The following is a 21,509-nucleotide window of genomic DNA, read 5'->3' on the forward strand; positions in this document are numbered from 1 at the left end:
TGTGAGGTGTTGGGTTTGCGCCAGACATAGCGTTTTCGTTGATGGCCAAAAAGCTCAATATTAGTCTCATCTGACCAGAGTACCTTCTTCCATATGTTTGGGGAGTCTCCCACATGCCTTTTGGTGAACACCAAACTTGTTTGCTTATTTTTTTTTAAAGCAATGGCTTTTTTCTGGCCACTCTTCCGTAAATCCCAGCTCTGTGGAGTGTACGGCTTAAAGTTGCTCTATGGACAGATACTCCAATCTCCGCTGTGGAGCTTTGCAGCTCCTTCAGGGTTATCTTTGGTCTCTTTGTTGCCTCTCTGATTAATGCCCTCCTTGCCTGGTCTGTGAGTTTTGGTGGGCAGCCCTCTCTTGGCAGGTTTGTTGTGGTGCCATATTCTTTCAATTTTTTATAATGGATTTAATGGTGCTCCGTGGGATGTTCAAAGTTTCAGATATTTTTTTATAACCCAACCCTGATCTGTACTTCTCCACAACTTTGTCACTGACCTGTTTGGAGAGCTCCTTGGTCTTCATGGTGCCGCTTGCTTGGTGGTTCCCCTTGCTTAGTGGTGTTGCAGACTCTGGGGCCTTTCAGAACAGGTGTATATATACTGAGATCATGTGACAGATCATGTGACACTTAGATTGCACACAGGTGGACTTTATTTAACTAATTATGTGACTTCTGAAGGTAAGTGGTTGCACCAGATCTTATTTAGGGTCTTCATAGCAAAGGGGGGTGAATACATATGCACGCACCACTTTTCCATAATTGTTTAGAATTTTTTGAAACAAGTTATTTTTTTCATTTCACTTCACCAATTTGGACTATTTTTTGTATGTCCATTACATGAAATCCAAATTTTTTTTTTTAAATTACAGGTTGTAATGCAACAAAATAGGAAAAACGCCAAGGGGGATGAATACTTTTGCAAGGCACTGTAACTGATGCGTGCTACTGATGCACTGTAGGAAGATGATGCGCAAGTGGAGACTGTGCGCTTGTGGCTCTCATGCCACTGCTCACTCTGCTACAAATTCTGATCTTAAAGGGATATTGTGAGATTTTGGGAATTAAGCCCTTTTTTACTTAGTCAGATGAGCTCATAGATACCATTGTTATGTCTGTGTGCAGTTTGAAGGACGTTATCACAATGAGCATGCTAGCTGTTCCCATAGACTTCGTCATGGCGCTAATGCTAGTTAGCAATTGCGCTAATGCTAGTTAGCAACATCCTTCAAACTGCACGAAGCTATAACAATGGTAAGGTCCCGTGTAGCTCAGTTGGTAGAGCATGGCGCTTGCAACGCCAGGGTTGTGAGTTCGATTCCCACGGGGGGCCAGTATGAAAAATGTATGCACTCACTAACTGTAAGTCGCTCTGGATAAGAGCGTCTGCTAAATGACTAAACATTTAAATGTATTCATGAGTTCATCTGACTCTGGGTATGAAAAGTGCTTACTATCCCTTTAAAAGTGCGTCTCGGCAGAAGTATTTGTAAAAAATAATAATTCTATTTTATTTGTAAAACTATTTTTGGCAGTGGCAGCAACTATTTAGCAGCGGCGGGGTGTCGCTGCTGAATTAATATAGGGGAAACACTGTAATTTATTTTTCGCAGACAGTGAACTTAATAAAGGCTTCAGTTAAATGGTATGTCTCTTCTGTCTCTATCAAAATCCTGTCCTTTGTAGGATCTGTTGGCGGTGGACGCACCCAAGAGGCACAAGGTGTCTGTGCACGTCCTGTCTAGGGAGATGGACTCCTGTGAGTATTGTACTAGTGATGGAGAGTTTTTGGGGTGGAGGATATAAATTCAATTGGGTTTGTTAGTGTGAATATGTTGATTTTACTGTTTTTAGCAGTTGTGTTGAAATGTCTTTGTCTTTTGTTTAGGCCCCATCGTGGGAGAGTTCCCTGCCCAGAATGATGTCAACCTGGCCCCTGCCCCATCCCTGCCACAGGTAATGTGGATTCACCTTTCTCTGTGTGTGTGTGTTCCATTAGCACAGCAGTGTTGGTGTGTAACATACTGACCTGTCCATCTCTCTCTGTGCAGCCTACGTTGGTGCAGGACATGACTGAGTTCAAGAGGAGCCTGCCCCTCTTTCCCCTGGCCAAGCCTCACATCAACTTCATGGCTGCCAAACTGTGAGGACCGAGCAGCATGAGAGCACTGTGGGGGGGTGCTGGGGGACCCTGCAATGTCCCTCTACGCCCCCCTGTGGCAACTGGAGTCTGGAACACACTCATCTGACTGAGCATGCATGTGTGTTTGTCTCTCTGTGTGTGTGTGTGTGTGTGTGTGTGTGGTAAGCTGGAGAGGCCACTAGAGGTGCTTGGAAATGTGTGATTCACACAACTTAGCTGTGGTTCTCATCATAGCTCAGTTTAATAGTAGAGGTCACACACAAAAACTAACTTTGTTTTAGTCTCATGGAAAACCCCACCAACACACATTCCCGACATTGTATAGACTGTTTGTAGAGGAATAGTACTGACATAAAGAACCTCAAGGCCAGAACCCTGTAAACCAGTACAAATACCCCTTGATACTTCATGATGGAAGTGTTTTTATTCAGCTTAGCCACAAGGGCATGCTGCTGTGGTGAGAATAAATGGTTAGTTAATGATTATGGTGATGTGAAGCTGTTGAAGTAGGTGGTTAGCTCTGCAGGGGTGCACATTCTTTCATTTCAGACACGCTGGACACATACATTTCTCCTATGTACTCGTGCGATGCATCGAGGCACGGTGACAACTCCCCAAATTGTTATCATGGAGACACTTTGTGTTTAAATAATGACTGTGCAACACACTATTTTAGACTTTCTGTTTTATGACAAAAAAATTAGATCAGCCTTATGGAAATGATTCTGTTTTAATCCATAATGTACACGTTTTGAGATCTGACTCTTTTCTTTTTTTATTTAAACTAGTAAAATGTCGGTGCCCTTTGAGGAGCTGTTTTAAAACTGCTTATTTGGTGGAGAGGCGTGTTCATTAAGCTTTTCTTTTTAACTAGTGCTTTCTACAGGGTTGTATTATTATCCGAGCATCATCTCAGGGTACCTCAATCTTTTTCTTTTTCTTTTATTTGAGATTGAAGAAAAATAAACGTATTTTAAATGTCTGTATTTAATTAGTTAATTACTTGTTTGGAGTCATAAATTAGCTTTTGTTGTTCAAATATTGTTATTATTTTAATCTGAATTAAGTGTTCGGCTACCGATTTCTTGCATAGGGCCCTCCCCCTATCCTCTCCCCCCATCTTTCTCCATTTGAGACTTAGCTTGTGCCTTTTAAAAGGGGGGCGATGATTGGTCATTCTCTGGCAGTGAAGATTGTCTCTTACAAAGCTGGAGCAATAGAGATTTCTCTATGGCTGGTGGAGTCAGCTGGATACACAGCACAGCAGTGTGGAGTTTGACAGTCAGTCAACTGCACTTTGTCTCTGTGGGTCAGACTTGGAACAGGATTGCTTAAAGACCCACTGGGCAAACACTGGTTGAATCAACTTTGATTCCGTGTCATTTCAATGAAAATTACATTGAACCAGCGTGGAATTGACATCTGTGCCCAGTGGGGATGCTGTTCTTCAGAAAAACATTAAATAGGACTGTTTTAGAATGTCTGGTGGGGTAAACTGATTTTCAGTGTAGTATTTCTTTTCAGAACACCTTTTTAAATAATCATGTTTTTTTCTGTAAGGGTTCAAAAGAGGCCTATGTATGGAGGGTGAAGGTGTAGTCAGGCCTGTTTCTCAATATGCACTTCTCACTAAGCAATAAAATCTGTTGGGAATCAAATGGTCTCTGTAATGTTATGTAGAGGGGGGACACACTGCACTGCAGTCTCGGGTCCTTGCTCTCATCCAGCCTAAAAACGGACACATTGATATTGAAAAGCGGCACCGGCTGTTTTCTGTGTGGGTTGGAGTCATGTCATTACAGTGTCTGTGTAAAGCATGGCCTAGTCTCAGGTGTTAACAAGCCTTGCCAAGTTAAGCTGGCGCCAACCACTCTGATACAGCAAATATCAGCTTTATGTGATCTCCCATACGTCCTCAGGCCTATCAATCAACTGTAATGTTAACTTAATGATGCATTGTTTTTAAAGGAGGGAAGAAATATCTGGTCTCTTAAATATATGTATCTTTAGCATTGGAATAAGGCAAAGTGTCATCTGTCAACGCATTTTTCAAAGTAGTACTGAAAGCTTAACGGTTTTCCAGCATTTTACTATGTTTACCACCCCAACCAGTTTTTCTTTGAGTTTCCATGATAAGTAATCAGTATAGACTCGAACATGGGAATAACTAGATGTGGGTTCACTTTATGATAAACTGGGTAGTATTCATTTGACAGAATTACTGAAACCGGAAGGGACTACCTGAACTTGTCCGATAAGAAACGCCTGTTTTTCATTTTCGGTTGCAAAATGTTTAGCTACGGTGTGCCCTAATTACATTTAAGTCATTTAGCAGACGCTCTTATCCAGAGCGACTTACAGTTAGTGAGTGCATACATTTTTCATACTGCCAGCCTGATCATATGAAACTGTTCTGATGGAAAGAGTTTCAGCGAGACTTGTCAGTGGAAACTGTTGTCAATTGGCTGATTGTGATTGGTTGGTTGTTGCTGCAGACATGTTCATGGCTTAGTAATGCAGAAGTGTTGAGTTTTTTTATTTCCTCCTGTGTGTTTAATAAATGACTATACTGGAACAAATAGTTATTTAAAGAGACTCGTGTCAGTCAACGCAGGATTTGAATCCCAAATATGGCTGCCTCAGAACACAATATGCTAGTATACTAAAGTAATATATAGACAAAGTGTTATCTTTCACCCATAAACTATGAAATAGTGATTCATTCAAGCTGTTTTTGAGCTATACTAGCCCCTTATTCATGTTTATGAAATTTGGACTTAGAATGAACACATCCACTTCGAGGTTTGAAAAAATACATTTATTCACACTCGACCATGAAACTATAAATTGAGAAAAAATGTCTGTACAATACAATTAATATACAACTTCAATGTCACTTTTGGCATAATGTATTTTCTTTAGTTAATGTAAAAGCTGAGCTGACCACAACAGATTGGAGCATATCTGTCTACCAGGCACAGCTAAAAGAGATGTGCACATCAATATTAAATATTCAAATGATTGGTTTATGGCATGCCTTTTTCACACAAGTAATTTACTGTATACTGGTTCTACCGCACTTTTAGAATAGAGTATTTACAGAATGGGTTATTATTACGTGACTGCAATGAGCATATACTGAAAGAAACAAAGCAAGTGGTGGCGTTAGCAAGTTAATATGTGGCGGAATATGCGATTTGGGTTAAAAGACAAGTCAATCTCACCTTTATTCAGTGGACAACATGCCATTTTGTGCTCTCATTTGAAAGGCAAAGCGGCACGTGTCAGATCTAGATCATCCATCCACCCACCTCCCCATTACAGGCTTGCACATCACATTCTCTGTCATCTACTCATGAGTAGAAGACAATTACACAAAATCGGCTACAAACAGAACTAATGACAACACTTCAAGGCATATGCCTAAAAAATACCCTTGAATGTTTCATCCGATACTTATTGTGCGATTACTGTATGTACAGACAATCACACTTATGTTTGTACTGTGCTTCTAAATAATTTAGATAATGTATTAGAGTCACAAGTCTGGGGATATTTACCAATGGAAACATGGCAAAAATGTCTTAGGGGAGCAGGTAAGAGGTTCTTTGTCATTCAAATAATCATCCTTTAGTGATAAAGATATTTTATTATTCTAATTTCTCTTAAAACACATTCAATACAGGAAAACAATATTCCTCATTGGCAAACAGAATTTCAAAACTGCAAAATTAACTCTGACAATTACATAACTTTCCTGTCTAATAATTACACGTGTCCCAGATGTATCTTTTCAAAATACAACGAGCACTGGTTATGTGATACATTTTTTTTTTGCTACAGCCTCATAGCAGTCACAAGTCACATTCCAGGGAAAAAAAGAGCTCCTGTGTGGAATATGCATGAGCACATGTCTGTATCAGTGTTCTTGTCTCGTCTCTTCTCCTTTGGATGTTTTAAAAACAAAATAGAACATGGTGATAATCATACAGCATGAATGTCAGCCGCATACGACGATGACTCCCTAAAGAGCAGAAACAGAATGAGGTGAGGCGAGGCTGCTTAGAGGGGTGTAAGAGGTAGGGGGCGCCAATGATCCCTATGTCCGTCAATCTGTCTGTCCGACAGTGTTCCTGCTCAGAGTTCACTGTCTTGCTCCATCCACTCCCCCTGTGTATCAATGTGTCTGTCCGTCCGTCCATGCCCCTTCTCAGGCCTCCTGTGCCTCGGTAAAGTTGAGGATCTTGCGGTGGGCTTGTCTCTGGTACTGCTGCTGTTTGAAGTACACTTTGAACGCTCCCTTGACGGCCACAAACGCGATCCCACCCTGCAGACAGGACAAAAATAACTAAGGGTAAGCACAGTACCAAGGAGGGGTCATCAGCACTCAGCTCGGCATGTATCAACTCATTTGTCATTGTTCTTTATCTTGCTGCTCTGTCTGATTTTTCCATTTGCTACACAACTGATTGTACAAAACATTAGGAACACCTGCTCTTTCCATGACAGACGAACCAGGTGAAAGCTATGATCCCTTATTGATGACACTTGTTAAATCCATTTTAATCAGTGTAGATGACGGGGAGGAGACAGGTTAAAGAAGGATTTTTAAGCATTGAGACAGTGGATTGTGTATGTGTGCCATTCAGAGGGTAAATGGGCAAGACAAAATATTTAAGTGCCTTTGAACGGGGTATGGTAATAGGTTCCAGGCACACCGGTTTGAATGTGTCAAGAACTGCAAACCAGTTTTTTTCACGCTCAACAGTTTCCGTGTGTATAAAGAATGGTCCACCACCCAAAGGACATCCAGCCAACTTGACACAACTGTGTCTACTTTCGACACTTTGTAGAGTCCATGGCCCAACGAATTGATGTTGGTGTTTCTAATGTTTTGTACTCTGTGTAGTTCTCTAATACTGTAGTAGATACAGTATATCCTTAAAACGGTTCACTATAACCTGCCATATGACAATACATGTACACCTCTCCATGTCAGTGCCAACACAGCCTCCATTGAGTAATTTACTAATAGAACCATGAGATCAGGTAGTTTTGTTGCTCTAATGCTAAGTGGGGTTAAAGGGAACCTGAGTGTGAGTGTCTGCGTGGGGCAGAAATGTCCAGAGGGGGCATTCAGCGCACTCTCAGGTGTGTGTGGTGCACAGGGGTGATGGGTCACAAGGAGGCCTAAAGCCCTGGTTGTCGCATTGACTTCAGCCTGCCTTGCTAGGTACATTCCTACATCCTAAATTCATGAGGAATAACTACCAATTAACTTACAGCCAACTACCATCTAACTGCCAGCTAACTTAGTTACCTCAGAATGGGCCAGTAGGAGCTAGTACAGGTATAGCCATTGCAAAAACCCTGCAATCACTAAATAGGAGGAATATGTGGTCAAGATAACTACAATGGCCAAGACCCAAGCCAGTCACTGTCTGTGTGTATGACTGACAGTTTGTGTTACCTACCAGAATGGTCCTCTGCAGGTTGGAGTTGACGCTGCTGAACATGAGTTTGCCCACGATGGTGGCGATGGTAGGGAAGACCAGGGCACCACACAGGATCCTGGTGGCTGACACGTGGTCTGCCAGGGGGCTGGCCTCTGCCGGGATACGAGGCACTGGACACCCAATCCCTGAGAGAGACAAAGAAGAGGGGGCAGGGTCAGGATGGGTGAGGTGCATTGTGGGTGTTGTTTTGCCAGTACATCTTTACACAGCTGGCTATGTTACACAAGACATACAAATACACAATCATCAAGTGATGAGAGAAAAAAGGTGTGCCAGCCACTGAGTAATATCTGCACCAGTCTGTACCAGTATCTTTATTTCGGGCAGCCGAGTGGGGGTAAAGGAGCACACCTGCTCTTGCCCAGCAAGCTGAGACTGCAGGGAGAAAAGGTTGAAGGTTCCGGCTGAGCCCTGGGGTCCGGTTTCTCCCCACATCAATCACTATCCTTGATGATGAGCTCAGTGGAAAAACCCACCGCTACTGGACCTCCACAAGCCCCAACGGACACGGCCACCTCTCAGCGTTCTTATATCCCCACACACACAACATTTCAACAACCTTTAACACAGGTAGCATCATCCATCAAGTATATAATAACATCTTTATCACCCACACTTCATTATACAGACACACACACACTGAATAAACTGAATTCCACCCATTGTAGTATAACACCGTTGTTGCAGAACGGTTTGCATCCCTACCAATGTGTCCGTTCTGACCTGGAAAGATGCTGTTGAGGATCTGCAGCTTGTTGGAGTACTTCCTCCAGAGGCGCAGCACATAGTCTTCCCAGCGGATCATCTTCCCCAGGATCAGCATGAGGGGGATGGTGGGCAGGCCGATGAGCAGGAACAGGGGGTCTGCCCGCTCCATCACGTCCAGGCCCTCCTTATGGCCCACCACCTGGGCAGAGACGGACACCATGGTCAAGATGGATAGCTTGATGATAAAGTGCGTCTGAAATGGTACCCTATTACCTATGTAGTGCACTGCCATTTCAAACACAGCCATAGTCTATCGATCAACACAGCCATACCAAGACGACAACAAAAGCCATCAGAAGACAATAACGTTAACAATAAATATGGTGTATTTAACCCTCAGTGTGTTTGTGTCAGGGTTTCCGTTAGCCAATAATTGGTTGGCTTTTGGCTGATAAATACAATTGTTGCCGGCCAAATAGATGGAAATATCAGTCGATGGAAATACATTTGACATTCATGCTTATCGGTCTATAGCTGGGTTCCCCAACTGGTGGCCCGTGAGCCGAATTTGGCCCGTGGGTGGCTTTATTTGCCCCCACTCCCCCAAGTTTTCTGAGCAAATGTGTATTATAATTAATTGTTGGATATAAAATACTGTAAAAACACCAGGAAATCAGCTCCAAGTGATTAAAATGTCTGAAATCTGTTCCCAAGTATTCCCACGCATAATAGAAAGACGTAATCATATACAAATGTAAGCAAGGTCATCATGCATCTTATTTATCACACACGCACAGCATACAGAGCCTATTTTGAGCGTAATATCACTTGTCAGACAGCACTAGAGCTTTTGCTGCAGCTCCTCAGCTTGTTGCTGCTGGAGTGAAACGTGCTTTTATAAGTCCAGCCATTGCGCAATAATTTTAAATGCAATCGTGTGTTTAAAACAGTTTTTTTATTTCTCAACTGGTAATTGAAGCGTGCCTCTCATTACAGGCTATCAGCGTGTCACCCACCACTTTGCAATGTGAGCTGAAGGCAGTATGCATTTTGAAAACATATACTTAAAGAGTGACTGCCCCTAAAAAGCAACTTATAATTTACAAATTGGCCTATGTGGCATTGATGAGAGTCAGAAACATTTATTCTAGTTTCAAAATGTTCAAAAAAGTGTAAATAGTTTGGTCATAAAGTCAGTCTCGTCCAAAACTGACATTTATTTGCGAGATAGGAAAATATGGTATGTCACGGAATGAAGGGTACCGTAACAGTTTTCCATGGGTTGGGTTTATTTTAATGCTGCCCACAGCTGGTAGCACCCAAGTAATCATCAATTCAGAGCGCAGCTGCACGCGACCCCATCATAATGCCCATGGTCATTTTGGTTTGACATTCAATATGGGGCTAGTTAGGGACCATCAATAAATTACACAATATACATGGGACAATATTTAAAAGCTCAATTGCTCCAAATTTCAATAACTTAAAAACCTCAAACCAACTATAAATTGTAGAAATGCATATACAAATATTGAAAGCATTTAATGAGACAACTAAAAGATGTGCTACATGAAAATATTGTCCCACCATTTACATTGTGTAATTTACCGGGAATAATTCATATTTATCCCGAGAGTCCCGGGAAATACCGCAAAAATCGGAAGTGCCCATTTGTTTTGTTTTGCTTTGTTTATTTGGATCCCCATTCGCTTTTGCAGAAGCATCAGCTACTCTCTTCCTGGGGTCCACAAAAAAAAAAACGAAACAAAAAGGCAAGTAACAAAACACTGACACACTGTCACACAAATTTAAAATACAAAGATACACAAATAATACAACAAAGAAACTATGCAAACAATACAACAAAAATAGTGTGTTAGAGAGTCTGTGTGTGTGCGTGTGTCCCCTCACAGTCACCGCCGTTCCATGAGATATTGTTTAATGTTTTTTAAGGTCATTTTGCTGTTTACTTGAGTAATTGGAGATGGAAGGGAGTTCCATGTGATCATGCCGCTGCATAAAACTGTGCGTGTCCGTGAATTTGTTTTGGACTTGGTGACTGTGAAGAGACCCCTGGTGGCATAGCATGTCTTGTGTGGTATGTATGGGTGTCTGAGCTGAATGTTATTTGATTATGCAGACAATCTGGAATTTTAATCACAGTAATATTTCTCATAAAAAGAGAAGCAGTTAATCTCTCGTCAACCCACAACCAGAAAAGACTGGTGTGCATGTTGTTGATGTTAGTTCTGTATGTGCAGTTAAGGGCATGCTGCTCTGTTCTGAACCAGCTACAGCTTCGCTAGGTCTTTCTTTGCTGCACTTGACCATATTACCGGAAAGTAATCAAGATGTGACAAGATCTACAATGTTTGTTTGGTTACGGTAATTTCTGATAATGCATTCAATATATTGTTATTACAGTCGTTTACCGTTCTCATTGTCGGAGTGGACCCGTTTGCAGAGCTCACAACATATGCTACACTTGTGAGAAACAAGTTTTGGTTTTTTAAATTCCATTTATGAATTTTGGCAATTTGTTCATTGTCTTTCGTTTGGAGCACTCCTGTCAATGTTGAGTAAGGACGCGCACCTGTTTACTCATATAGAAGTAGGCCTAGGCTACCTGGCCTGCGCGCAAATGTAGGCCCATAAATGTGCACATTTTGAGATGTCTGATAGTATTTCTGATTGTCTTAACTCACCACCACTAATCAGCAAGTAAACAAAGCCTGTGTTAGAATGACAATAGTTCCTCAATGAACAGTGGGGAAAAAAAGTATTTAGTCAGCCACCAATTGTGCAAGTTCTCCCACTTAAAAAGATGAGAGAGGTCTGTAATTTTCATCATAGGTACACATCAACTATGACTGACAAATTGAAGAAAAGAAATCCAGAAAATCACATTGTAGGATTTTTAATGAATTTATTTGCAAATTATGGTGGAAAATAAGTATTTGGTCACCTACAAAAAAGCAAGATTTCTGGCTCTCACAGACCTGTAACTTCTTCTTTAAGAGGCTCCTCTGTCCTCCACTCGTTACCTGTATTAATGGCACCTGTTTGAACTTGTTATCAGTATAAAAGACACCTGTCCACAACCTCAAACAGTCACACTCCAAACTCCACTATGGCCAAGACCAAAGAGCTGTCAAAGGACACCAGAAACAAAATTGTAGACCTGCACCAGGCTGGGAAGACTGAATCTGCAATAGGTAAGCAGCTTGGTTTGAAGAAATCAACTGTGAGAGCAATTATTAGGAAATGGAAGACATACAAGACCACTGATAATCTCCCTCGATCTGGGGCTCCACGCAAGATCTCACCCCGTGGGGTCAAAATGATCACAAGAACGGTGAGCAAAAATCCCAGAACCACACGAGGGGACCTAGTGAATGACCTGTAGAGAGCTGGGACCAAAGTAACAAAGTCTCCCATCAGTAACACACTACGCCGCCAGGGACTCAAATCCTGCAGTGCCAGACGTGTCCCCCTGCTTAAGCCAGTACATGTCCAGGCCCGTCTCAAGTTTGCTAGAGTGCATTTGGATGATCCAGAAGAGGATTGGGAGAATGTCAGATGAAACCAAAATATAACTTTTTGGTAAAAACTCAACTCGTCGTGTTTGGAGGACAAAGAATGCTGAGTTGCATCCAAAGAACACCATACCTACTGTGAAGCATGAGGGTGGAAACATCATGCTTTGGGGCTGTTTTTCTGCAAAGGGACCAGGACGACTGATCCGTGTAAAGGAAATAATGAATGGGGCCATGTATCGTGAGATTTTGAGTGAAAACCTCCTTCCATCAGCAAGGACATTGAAGATGAAACGTGGCTGGGTCTTTCAGCATGACAATGATCCCAAACACACCGCCCGGGCAACGAAGGAGTGGCTTCGTAAGAAGCATTTCAAGGTCCTGGAGTGGCCTAGCCAGTCTCCAGATCTCAACCCCATAGAAAATCTTTGGAGGGAGTTGAAAGTCCGTGTTGCCCAGCGACAGCCCCAAAACATCACTGCTCTAGAGGAGATCTGCATGGAGGAATGGGCCAAAATACCAGCAACAGTGTGAAAACCTTGTGAAGACTTACAGAAAACGTTTGACCTGTGTCATTGCCAACAAAGAGTATATAACAAAGTATTGAGAAACTTTTGTTATTGACCAAATACTTATTTTCCACCATCATTTGCAAATAAATTCATTAAAAATCCTATAATGTGATTTTCTGGATTTTTTTCTTCTCATTTTGTCTGTCATAGTTGACGTGTACCTATGATGAAAATTACAGGCCTCTCTCATCTTTTTAAGAGGGAGAACTTGCACAATTGGTGGCTGACTAAATACTTTTTTCCCCCACTGTATTTGAAAGATATTTCCAATCTCTCCCTTTCGATAACCACTCGGCATGGAAGGGAAAAATGTAATGCTCTAATCCAATGGAAACGTCATAAAATACCAGATTATTTCTTGTCCCTTGAACAAATAGCCTACAGCTGTGTCTGTCCCGTCCCAAGCTCACTGGCGCATGAAACTAAGTCGCCATCGTCTCAATAGTTTCCCATAAAGGTTGTCTATACATGGTGGCTTATCATTATTCATGAATAACAATATTTTTTCCACCTCTCCCACACTAACTTGACCAAATTCAAAACAGCAATCCTTCTCTTTAATTATTAGATATTTTATACACAAATATGATGGTTCACTGTTCAATGTTGTCATTTCACTTCTGAGCTTTTCCACTTTACTAGTGAAATAGTCATTGAAATGATTGGCAATATTGAAAGGTTTTGTTATAAATGACCCATGTACTTAAATTAACGATGGAGATGAATTGGGTTTTCTGCCCATGATAGAATTTAAGGGAGTAGCTTAAATAATAGAATTTAAGGGGTGCTTAAAACCAAGATATGGTCATATGCCAGGGTTCTCCCCCAAAAAAAGGTTATTGGAGCTGATTTCCTGGTGTTTTTACAGTCTTTTATGTCCAACAATGAAAATATATTTTTTTGCTCAGAAAACTTGGGGGCCCAAATAAAACCAGTTGAGGAACCCCGGCCTAGGCTCTTAAGACAGGAGAATATATAATATAATGCCTGTGACAGAGATGCCTACAGTGAGGGAAAAAAGTATTTGATCCCCTGCTGATTTTGTACGTTTGCCCACTGACAAAGAAATAATCAGTCTATAATTTTAATGGTAGGTTTATTTGAACAGTGAGAGACAGAATAACAACCAAAAAATCCAGAAAAACGCATGTCAAAAATGTTATAAATTGATTTTCATTTTAATGAGGGAAATAAGTATTTGACCCCCTCTCAATCAGAAAGATTTCTGGCTCCCAGGTGTCTTTTAAACAGGTAACGAGCTGAGATTAGGAGCACACTCCTAAAGGGAGTGCTCCTAATCTCAGTTTGTTACCTGTATAAAAGACACCTGTCCACAGAAGCAATCAATCAATCAGATTCCAAACTCTCCACCATGGCCAAGACCAAAGAGCTCTCCAAGGATGTCAGGGACAGGATTGTAGACCTACACCAGGCTGGAATGGGCTACAAGACCATCGCCAAGCAGCTTGGTGAGAAGGTGACAACAGTTGGTGGATTTATTCGCAAATGGAAGAAACACAAAATAACTGTCAATCTCCCTCGGCCTGGGGCTCCATGCAAGATCTCACCTCGTGGAGTTGCAATGATCATGAGAACGGTGAGGAATCAGCCCAGAACTACATGGGAGGATCTTGTCAATGATCTCAAGGCAGCTGGGACCATAGTCACCTAGAAAACAATTGGTAACACACTACGCCGTGAAGGATTGAAATCCTGCAGCGCCCGCAAGGTCCCCCTGCTCAAGAAAGCACATATACAGGCCCGTCTGAAGTTTGCCAATGAACATCTGAATGATTCAGAGGAGAACTGGGTGAAAGTGTTGTGGTCAGATGAGACCAAAATGGAGCTCTTTGGCATCAACTCAACTCGCCGTGTTTGGAGGAGGAGGAATGCTGCCTATGACCCCAAGAACACCATCCCCACCGTCAAACATGGAGGTGGAAACATTATGGTTTGGGTGTGTTTTTCTGCTAAGGGGACAGGACAACTTCACCGCTTCAAAGGGACGATGGACAGGGCCATGTACCGTCAAATCTTGGGTGAGAACCTCCTTCCCTCAGCCAGGGCATTGAAAGTGGGTCGTGGATGGGTATTCCAGCATGACAATGACCCAAAACACACGGCCAAGGCAACAAAGGAGTGGCTCAAGAAGAAGCACATTAAGGGCCTGGAGTGGCCTAGCCAGTCTCCAGACCTTAATCCCATAGAAAATCTGTGGAGGGAGCTGAAGGTTCGAGTTGCCAAACGTCAGCCTCGAAACCTTAATGACTTGGAGAAGATCTGCAAAGAGGAGTGGGACAAAATCCCTCCTGAGATGTGTGCAAACCTGGTGGCCAACTACAAGAAATGTCTGACCTCTGTGATTGCCAACAAGGGTTTTGCCACCAAGTACCAAGTAATGTTTTGCAGAGGGGTCAAATACTTATTTCCCTCATTAAAATGCAAATCAATTTATAACATTTTTGACATGCATTTTTCTGGATTTGTTTGTTGTTATTCTGTCTCTCACTGTTCAAATAAACCTACCATTAAAATTATAGACTGATCATGTCTTTGTCAGTGGGCAAACGTACAAAATCAGCAGGGGATCAAATACTTTTTTCCCCTCACTGTATGTAGTGAATTGTGCATAGGCCTCTCAAATTTCTGACTGTCTGAAGAGTCACATTGACAGCTCAAAGAAGCATGCACTATTTTATAGGCTATACTGTAGGGGTTTATTGTAGGGTTTACTAACTGCATTCGGGTCTCGTGTGCAGTCCGGCAGTGTCAATTATGCGTGTGCTTTGAATTTATGGCGACTTTCAATGCGACAACCTGTTTGCATAATGTGCTATGATTTTTTTGGGTAATCTGCTGCTGCACATGTAATGTATTTTGTGGAATTGCATTAGTGCGACTTTGGGGGAAAATGTTGCAATTTCCTGGGTCTTGTCATTTTATTTTTGGGGGAAATGTGACAGGATCCCGGATTACCCATGTTAATCCCTAGTCCCTAACTATCCCCAGAGATAGGCTATCCAAAGTCAAACAAACTTTGCCACAGTAGCACACCAGCCGGCTGAAGCTAATCTGCAAAAAAATTTGGCTAACTCTTCCCACCTGCGAATACACACAAGAGACATCCACATCAAACCACACCAAGAAACAAACTCACATTTGAATTCAGTCATGGCTGGTAGCATTTCTTATTGAACCAAATCTAAAACGAGGCCAAATCAGGAAGTGCAGTCACCCTTTATTTGTTTGAAACCTGAACATTTTACTTCATATTATGAGCCATGTCTTACCTTGCTTCAAAGTAGCCTAGGTAAAATCTGATCATAGAAACGTGGAGGCCATTTTTTTATAAAGACTTCCTCCTATGCCATTGAAACCAGTATTTCTCTCCTGTTCTATTGGTTTTCATTTCAACTTTCTTTTGTTGTCCAAAAGCCAAAGGCACAATCCTAGTTATATTAGCAACCCATTCTAGTAGTTGCATCTTTAGATTCCCCCTCTTTCTAAGTTTCTAATATGGAACTGCTCACATCAGATGCGCTGTTTAGAATTGCATTTAGGCAAATGTTAGAAAATTAAGTTTTATTGGCTGCTTCATTACAGGAGTTGCATAATCTTTAAATGTAATTTCTGTCATTCTGAGTACCATGGGTGGATGCCCTAATGGGTTACACATCCAATGCATATGGGTCCGGTAAACTTCTCAAATGGCCGGTAAATTAAAATCTTCCCGGTCATGTTGTCAGGCGCCACATTTTCCTAACAGAAACCTTAGTGTGTGTGTGTGTGTGTGTGTGTGTGGTGGTCTCACCTGCATGACGGTGACAGCCCCATAAGTGACGGCGGTCCAGTAGATGGAGCCCACCATGATGCCGGCGGCGGCGAAGGGGCAGGCCTTGGAGATGAGCCGGTCAACCAGGTCTAGCACATACACCACTGGCCCTGGAGGGATACAGGGACATAGAGTTGAAAATAGATTTTTACACACAAGTGGTGTGTGCAAAAAAGGCTGTACAGTGTTTGTTAGAAATTATAAATCAGGGTCGTACAGGGTGTTTTCCCCTCTATGGCCTGGGTCATATTCATTAGGGCAGGGGTCTCCAAGCTACCAGTAGCTCTCAGCCCACTTATGAGTAGCTCGCCAATCAATTTGGAAAGTACATGCATTTTTTTTACATGTTCCTTTGCAAACTGTCATTAACAAAGCTCCCGGCTACAATCCAATCAAAGCCACATTGACATTATCTCACCCCTGGTTAGCCACTATTGGCTTAAAAAGCCAAACATAACACAATATCTGCCAATAAAATGTCCATCAATATTGCTCCCGTCTGTCTGGTGCACATGTTTGTCTATCACTCTGTATGTAGCCAGTTAGCGAAGCTAATGATAACTGTCTTATGGGCAGACAGATTTTCCCCCAAAACCTTCTCAATTAGTTGTTAACTGCAAAGAAGGCTTACCTGACAGAACAATATCTACTATTACTACATTATGTTATCAATTGGTTGGCGATTGTTTTGCAAACTCTGCCATGACGTGGTGCTGCAGAAGAAACAGCAGAAACATCGCTAGACCGACACATTCCTCTCTTGCTAGATGTGTAATTAAAAGGGGAATTCCACTTTTTGGTTTAGTTTTTTACCTCAAAAGTGGTCTTCTGATGTGACTTAAGCATTGGCATGGACTCAGAACATACATTTTCGTTGTTTCTCTCGGAATAATTGTAATATTGAGAGTAAAAACTGGGGAAAACATCCCAAACCAGGAAAAATTAAATGGAGAAAACAGAATTCAGCAAAACACTTAATATCATTTGTCCCCTGTAGCTCAGTTGGTAGAGCATGGCGTTTGCAACGGCAGGGTTGTGGGTTTGTTTCCCATGGGGGGCCAGTATGAAAATGTATGCACCCACTAACTGTAAGTCGCTCTGGATAAGAGCGTCTGCTAAATGACTAAAATGTAAATGTATAATTTTATGGGACCCCCTTAGAGTTTTTTATTAACCATTATTTTACCAGGTATATTGACAGAAAACACATCTCTTGTATACCAAGGACCTGGGAAAGAGTTGCAGGGTAAAGGGAAGAATGTGCCTATTTGAATGCTATAAAAACGGAGTAGCTCGCAACTTTTCATTTTTCTCATGCTAGAAAAGGTTGGACAACCCTGCATTAGGGGCACACGGTAGAAAATAGTTTTGCTACAGAAAACCCTGTTTTAATGTCGGTTTTCAATCGCAGGCCTTTTTCGTGTGAACTCATTTCATTTTAGCATTTTTTCATTTATTTAAATACAGGGCCAAGCAGAGCCTGTTTCTAGAATGCTACAAATAGCTCACGCAGAGGCGGAGTAGAGCACCAGGAAAAAGCCAGAGTCCTAAACAGACAACACCTCTGCAGTTTGGGAATGTCTCGCTCTCCAGCAGGGGTCATAAGATGGCTGCTGTCCTGGTGGTAGAATGCTTAGTGTACAGTGTACACCATCCACCCTTCTCTATCTGACCCTACCCAGTATCATTTAACTATAATGAAAGTAGCCCTACTTGAAGTACAATGAGGGAAAACATACGTCACACACATACACAGCAGACATATGCAGGCACGCACGCATATTAGCCTACATACACACTCGTGAGATATTCAAAGGGAAAGGTAACTTCAGCAGTAAAGAAAAGCACACAGAATAAACAAAGAAAAACAAACACGCACACACCCTCCTGAGACATTCTTAAAGTACAATGAGCAAGGTGACAGAAGTTCAGCCATGAGGAAATGATGTTGTGCTCAGAGCAAAAGCATGCGAGGTATTGGGTTTGACTGGGAAACATTTGTGCTGGAATGTGTAGCGACAGAGGCTCAGGCAGAGAGGAGAGGAATGGATTATCAAAATGTCCTGGAGGACCAAAACTCGTTTTTAGATGAAAGCTACCAATTTTACCATGGCTGTGGAACATCTTCACAATGCTAGAGGGAGATAAAAATAATCTCTGTACCCTAATAACAGACCTGTGTCAAAGACCAGATCAGGCAGCCACCCTCTGTTATATATAGGCTAGTACCTCATATTATTATTATATTTATTTATCTTGTTTTTATCCAAATGAAAGATAAAATAAACAAACAATACTTAGTAACAACAAAAATATGTAAACTGTCTAATAATAATAGTAACACCAATGAAATGATAATAATACAACTAAAACTTAGATTAACAGCATAAGAAAAGTTGTACAACTACTAAATAGGCCTACAACTAATAAAAACTACTGCTACAACTACTAATAAAACTAAGTACCTATACACATTAAGAAATATCTTCACATATGTCCCCTTATCAGACACACAGTCAAGTTATAGCTATGACCTCCATCTTCCCTTCTTTTCTTTTTTAAATTTTTTTACATTATTTAGCAGACGCTCTTATCCAGAGCGACTTACAGTTAGTGCATACATTATTCTTTTCATACCCCATGGGAATCGAACCCACAACCCTGGCGTTGCAAACACCATGCTCTACCAACTGAGCTACCTCCCTGCCGGCAATTCCCTTCCCTACCCTGGACGATGCTGGGCCAATTGTGCGCCACCCCATTGGTCTCCCGGTTGCGGCCGGCTACAGCAGAGCCTGGATTCGAACCAGGATCTCTAGTGGCACAGCTAGCACTGCAATGCAGTGCCTTAGACCACTGCGCCACTCGGGAGACTTTTTCTTCCTCATCCTCCTCTCTCGCATTACAGAGCACTCAGGGGAAATCATGCGATATTTACGGGGACGGGAGGCAACCTCTTTTCCCCACACAGGCCCATCCAGATACTATTAATAACTGCAGCAGGACACCAGTGGAGAACACTAAAGGGAGAGAGGGGTCATCAGGTCTCTGATGTGATGTAAAGGATTGTCCTTTATCAGGGGCTAAGCTGAGCTCTCTGTTAAAAAAAAACTAGGCTATACATCGAAGGGTCCCTTGGACAACGTTAATGCTGCGTCATATTTTGAGCAGGGCTGGGTTCATTTCTAATGCAACTTAATTCAAGCCTTGAATCCAAAATGCAGCCCATTTCATGAATCGAAAACCTCAAGTAGAAGTTTAAAATGATTATTTTCATCTGAATTGGTCGGCCGAGGCAACAGCATCAGGTTGACATTGAATGTGGAATGTTTTAGTGATCCTCAACTAGGCCAATGAGCTGATTACCTGGCACTAGTCATCATGGCACTACTGTGCACTGTTGCCCCCCCATTAACAATGTTCCAGTGCTGTTGCCCTAGGTCTGGGATTTCAGACAGAGACCAACTCAGTAAACTGACACTGTCCACTCCTCTTGTTACTACCAAGGGAGTCAAGAGACTTTCTGCTATGACAGAATGTTTCCTTGAGAGGATGGTCAGAGGACCGGAACATACTTACAAATAATTTGTAGACTGCAAATTGACCGCAAGAAGCCCAAATAGATATAACATTTGACTAAAACATAATAATTTCAAACCTTGCTTACATTTGAATACGATCACATATTTTACATTTGACATTTTAGTCATTTAGCAGATGGCATATGGCATATGAGGAAGTAATTATTTAAAAAATGGCCTCCACGTTTCTATGGTCGTATTTTGCCTAGGCTACATTGAAGCAAGGTCAGACATGCCTCATAATATGAAGTAAAACGTTCAGGTTTCAAACAAATAAGTATATTTTCAAAATGCAGCTCACATTGTAAAGTGGTGAGTGACACGCTGATAGCCTGCCTACCGTTGCCTATGCGAATGGGAGGTGCGCTTCTATTACCAGTTGAGAAATTACAATTGTACCTATTTTTAATCATGGCCATCAAAACTGTTTTTAAAGGTCAACTGCCCCTTAGAACCAACTTCTCTGGTTTTAAACGTTCTATGTGGCATCGAAATGAGTCAGAAACATAAGCGTCAAAATTGACTACAAAGTGTAAATAGGATAATTTTGGTCATGAAGTCAGTCTCGTCCAAAACGGAGTTTTGTAAATCAGTTCGTCACGACTTACATGAGGGTTGGATTACTTACACGCCCTCTTCTGCCAATGATGCCCAATTGCCCAGAGACAACACGTTGTGGTCTGCCCCCAGCTGCCATGGGCAGCAAATAGCTAAACGTATCAGCAAGCATTCAGCAACGTACACATCTGGTTGCATAGTAACGGTATCAGCGTCACCGTCCTGAATCTAATCTATAGTTACAGTCCCTCTATTAACATATAAATTACCTCCAAACTAGAGAAAGTAATTTTTCCTCGCTATATGTTTTTTGTGATGATATTTTATTTCATTCACAGGCTATGTACAACACTTGGTGGACTTGTTGTTCAGCAGCGTCGTGGGAACCCCGTTACTAATTTATATCAGGAGCTGTTACAGAAGGCTGAGGCAGTGGCCAGACACCAGTCAAGCTTCAGAGTAATGGAGGACACTTGAATAAGGTTGGTCACATTTGATCTGGTCAATGGTCAAAATACTATCTGTCCTGGAATTCACCTAACCACCACTGAGAATGTAATCAGTGCTGTGTGTATACGTATGTATTTTATGTTGTAAGGAGGTGCCCCCTTCCACTGTGCCAATGGACTACTCCTGGGTCGGAGTGAGTAATGCCAACCAGTCAGTGCCATGCTGGCACATGTCCCTTGTGAATCAGGATCTCTGATTGGCTATGTTCAACTGTGTATTTCCTGTTGGCTTCTATGACCGTATGGTGATAGTCTTTCTCCCTCCCTCTGTGATATAGGATCTGGGTCACATATAGGAGCCAAAGTCAGGTTCCTTCATGACCAGTATCTGTGACGAGAGGAGCCTGGAGCTGATCTACGCTGCCATGCCCAGCAGGCGTTGGCAAACACCTCAGAAGGGGCAAAGGGTGATTACCAATAAGACAGTACATGACAAGTGTAATATCACCCCTTCAATACCTGTGTCACTCATCAACTCTTCCTCGTTTTTCTACAGATGGGCAGAACAGAAGCTTTTGAAATGGAGTCCTCTGACTGAAATACAGGTTGACACTGA

General features: G+C 42.0%; 2 protein-coding genes across 8 annotated transcripts in view; one reads left to right on the top strand and one right to left on the bottom strand.

Moving 5' to 3' along the window:
- ide (insulin-degrading enzyme) overlaps positions 1-3,799 on the top strand; it is a 73,582-nt gene extending 69,783 nt beyond the window's left edge. For all 6 annotated transcript variants that reach the window (XM_041879758.1, XM_041879783.2, XM_041879750.1 and 3 more), the window contains 3 exons: positions 1,685-1,757; positions 1,887-1,954; positions 2,050-3,799. In XM_041879758.1, the coding sequence (XP_041735692.1) occupies positions 1,685-1,757; positions 1,887-1,954; positions 2,050-2,145 (237 nt within the window). In that variant the 3' untranslated portion in view covers positions 2,146-3,799. The remainder of the gene's footprint in view (positions 1-1,684; positions 1,758-1,886; positions 1,955-2,049) is intronic.
- A 1,138-nt stretch (positions 3,800-4,937) lies between these two features.
- LOC121569152 (E3 ubiquitin-protein ligase MARCHF5-like) overlaps positions 4,938-21,509 on the bottom strand; it is a 63,076-nt gene continuing 46,504 nt past the window's right edge. The window contains exons 3-6 of one of the 2 annotated variants that reach the window (XM_041879839.2): positions 16,285-16,415; positions 8,381-8,564; positions 7,616-7,782; positions 4,938-6,468 (exon numbers count right to left, since the gene is read on the bottom strand). In XM_041879839.2, the coding sequence (XP_041735773.1) occupies positions 6,352-6,468; positions 7,616-7,782; positions 8,381-8,564; positions 16,285-16,415 (599 nt within the window). In that variant the 3' untranslated portion in view covers positions 4,938-6,351. Of the gene's footprint in view, positions 6,469-7,615; positions 7,783-8,362; positions 8,565-16,284; positions 16,416-21,509 lie in introns of both variants that reach the window. The other variant, XM_041879829.2, reaches the window with a different exon arrangement.

Source organism: Coregonus clupeaformis, chromosome 1, assembly GCF_020615455.1.
Source record: "Coregonus clupeaformis isolate EN_2021a chromosome 1, ASM2061545v1, whole genome shotgun sequence".
In the NCBI taxonomy this organism is placed as follows: domain Eukaryota; kingdom Metazoa; phylum Chordata; class Actinopteri; order Salmoniformes; family Salmonidae; genus Coregonus; species Coregonus clupeaformis.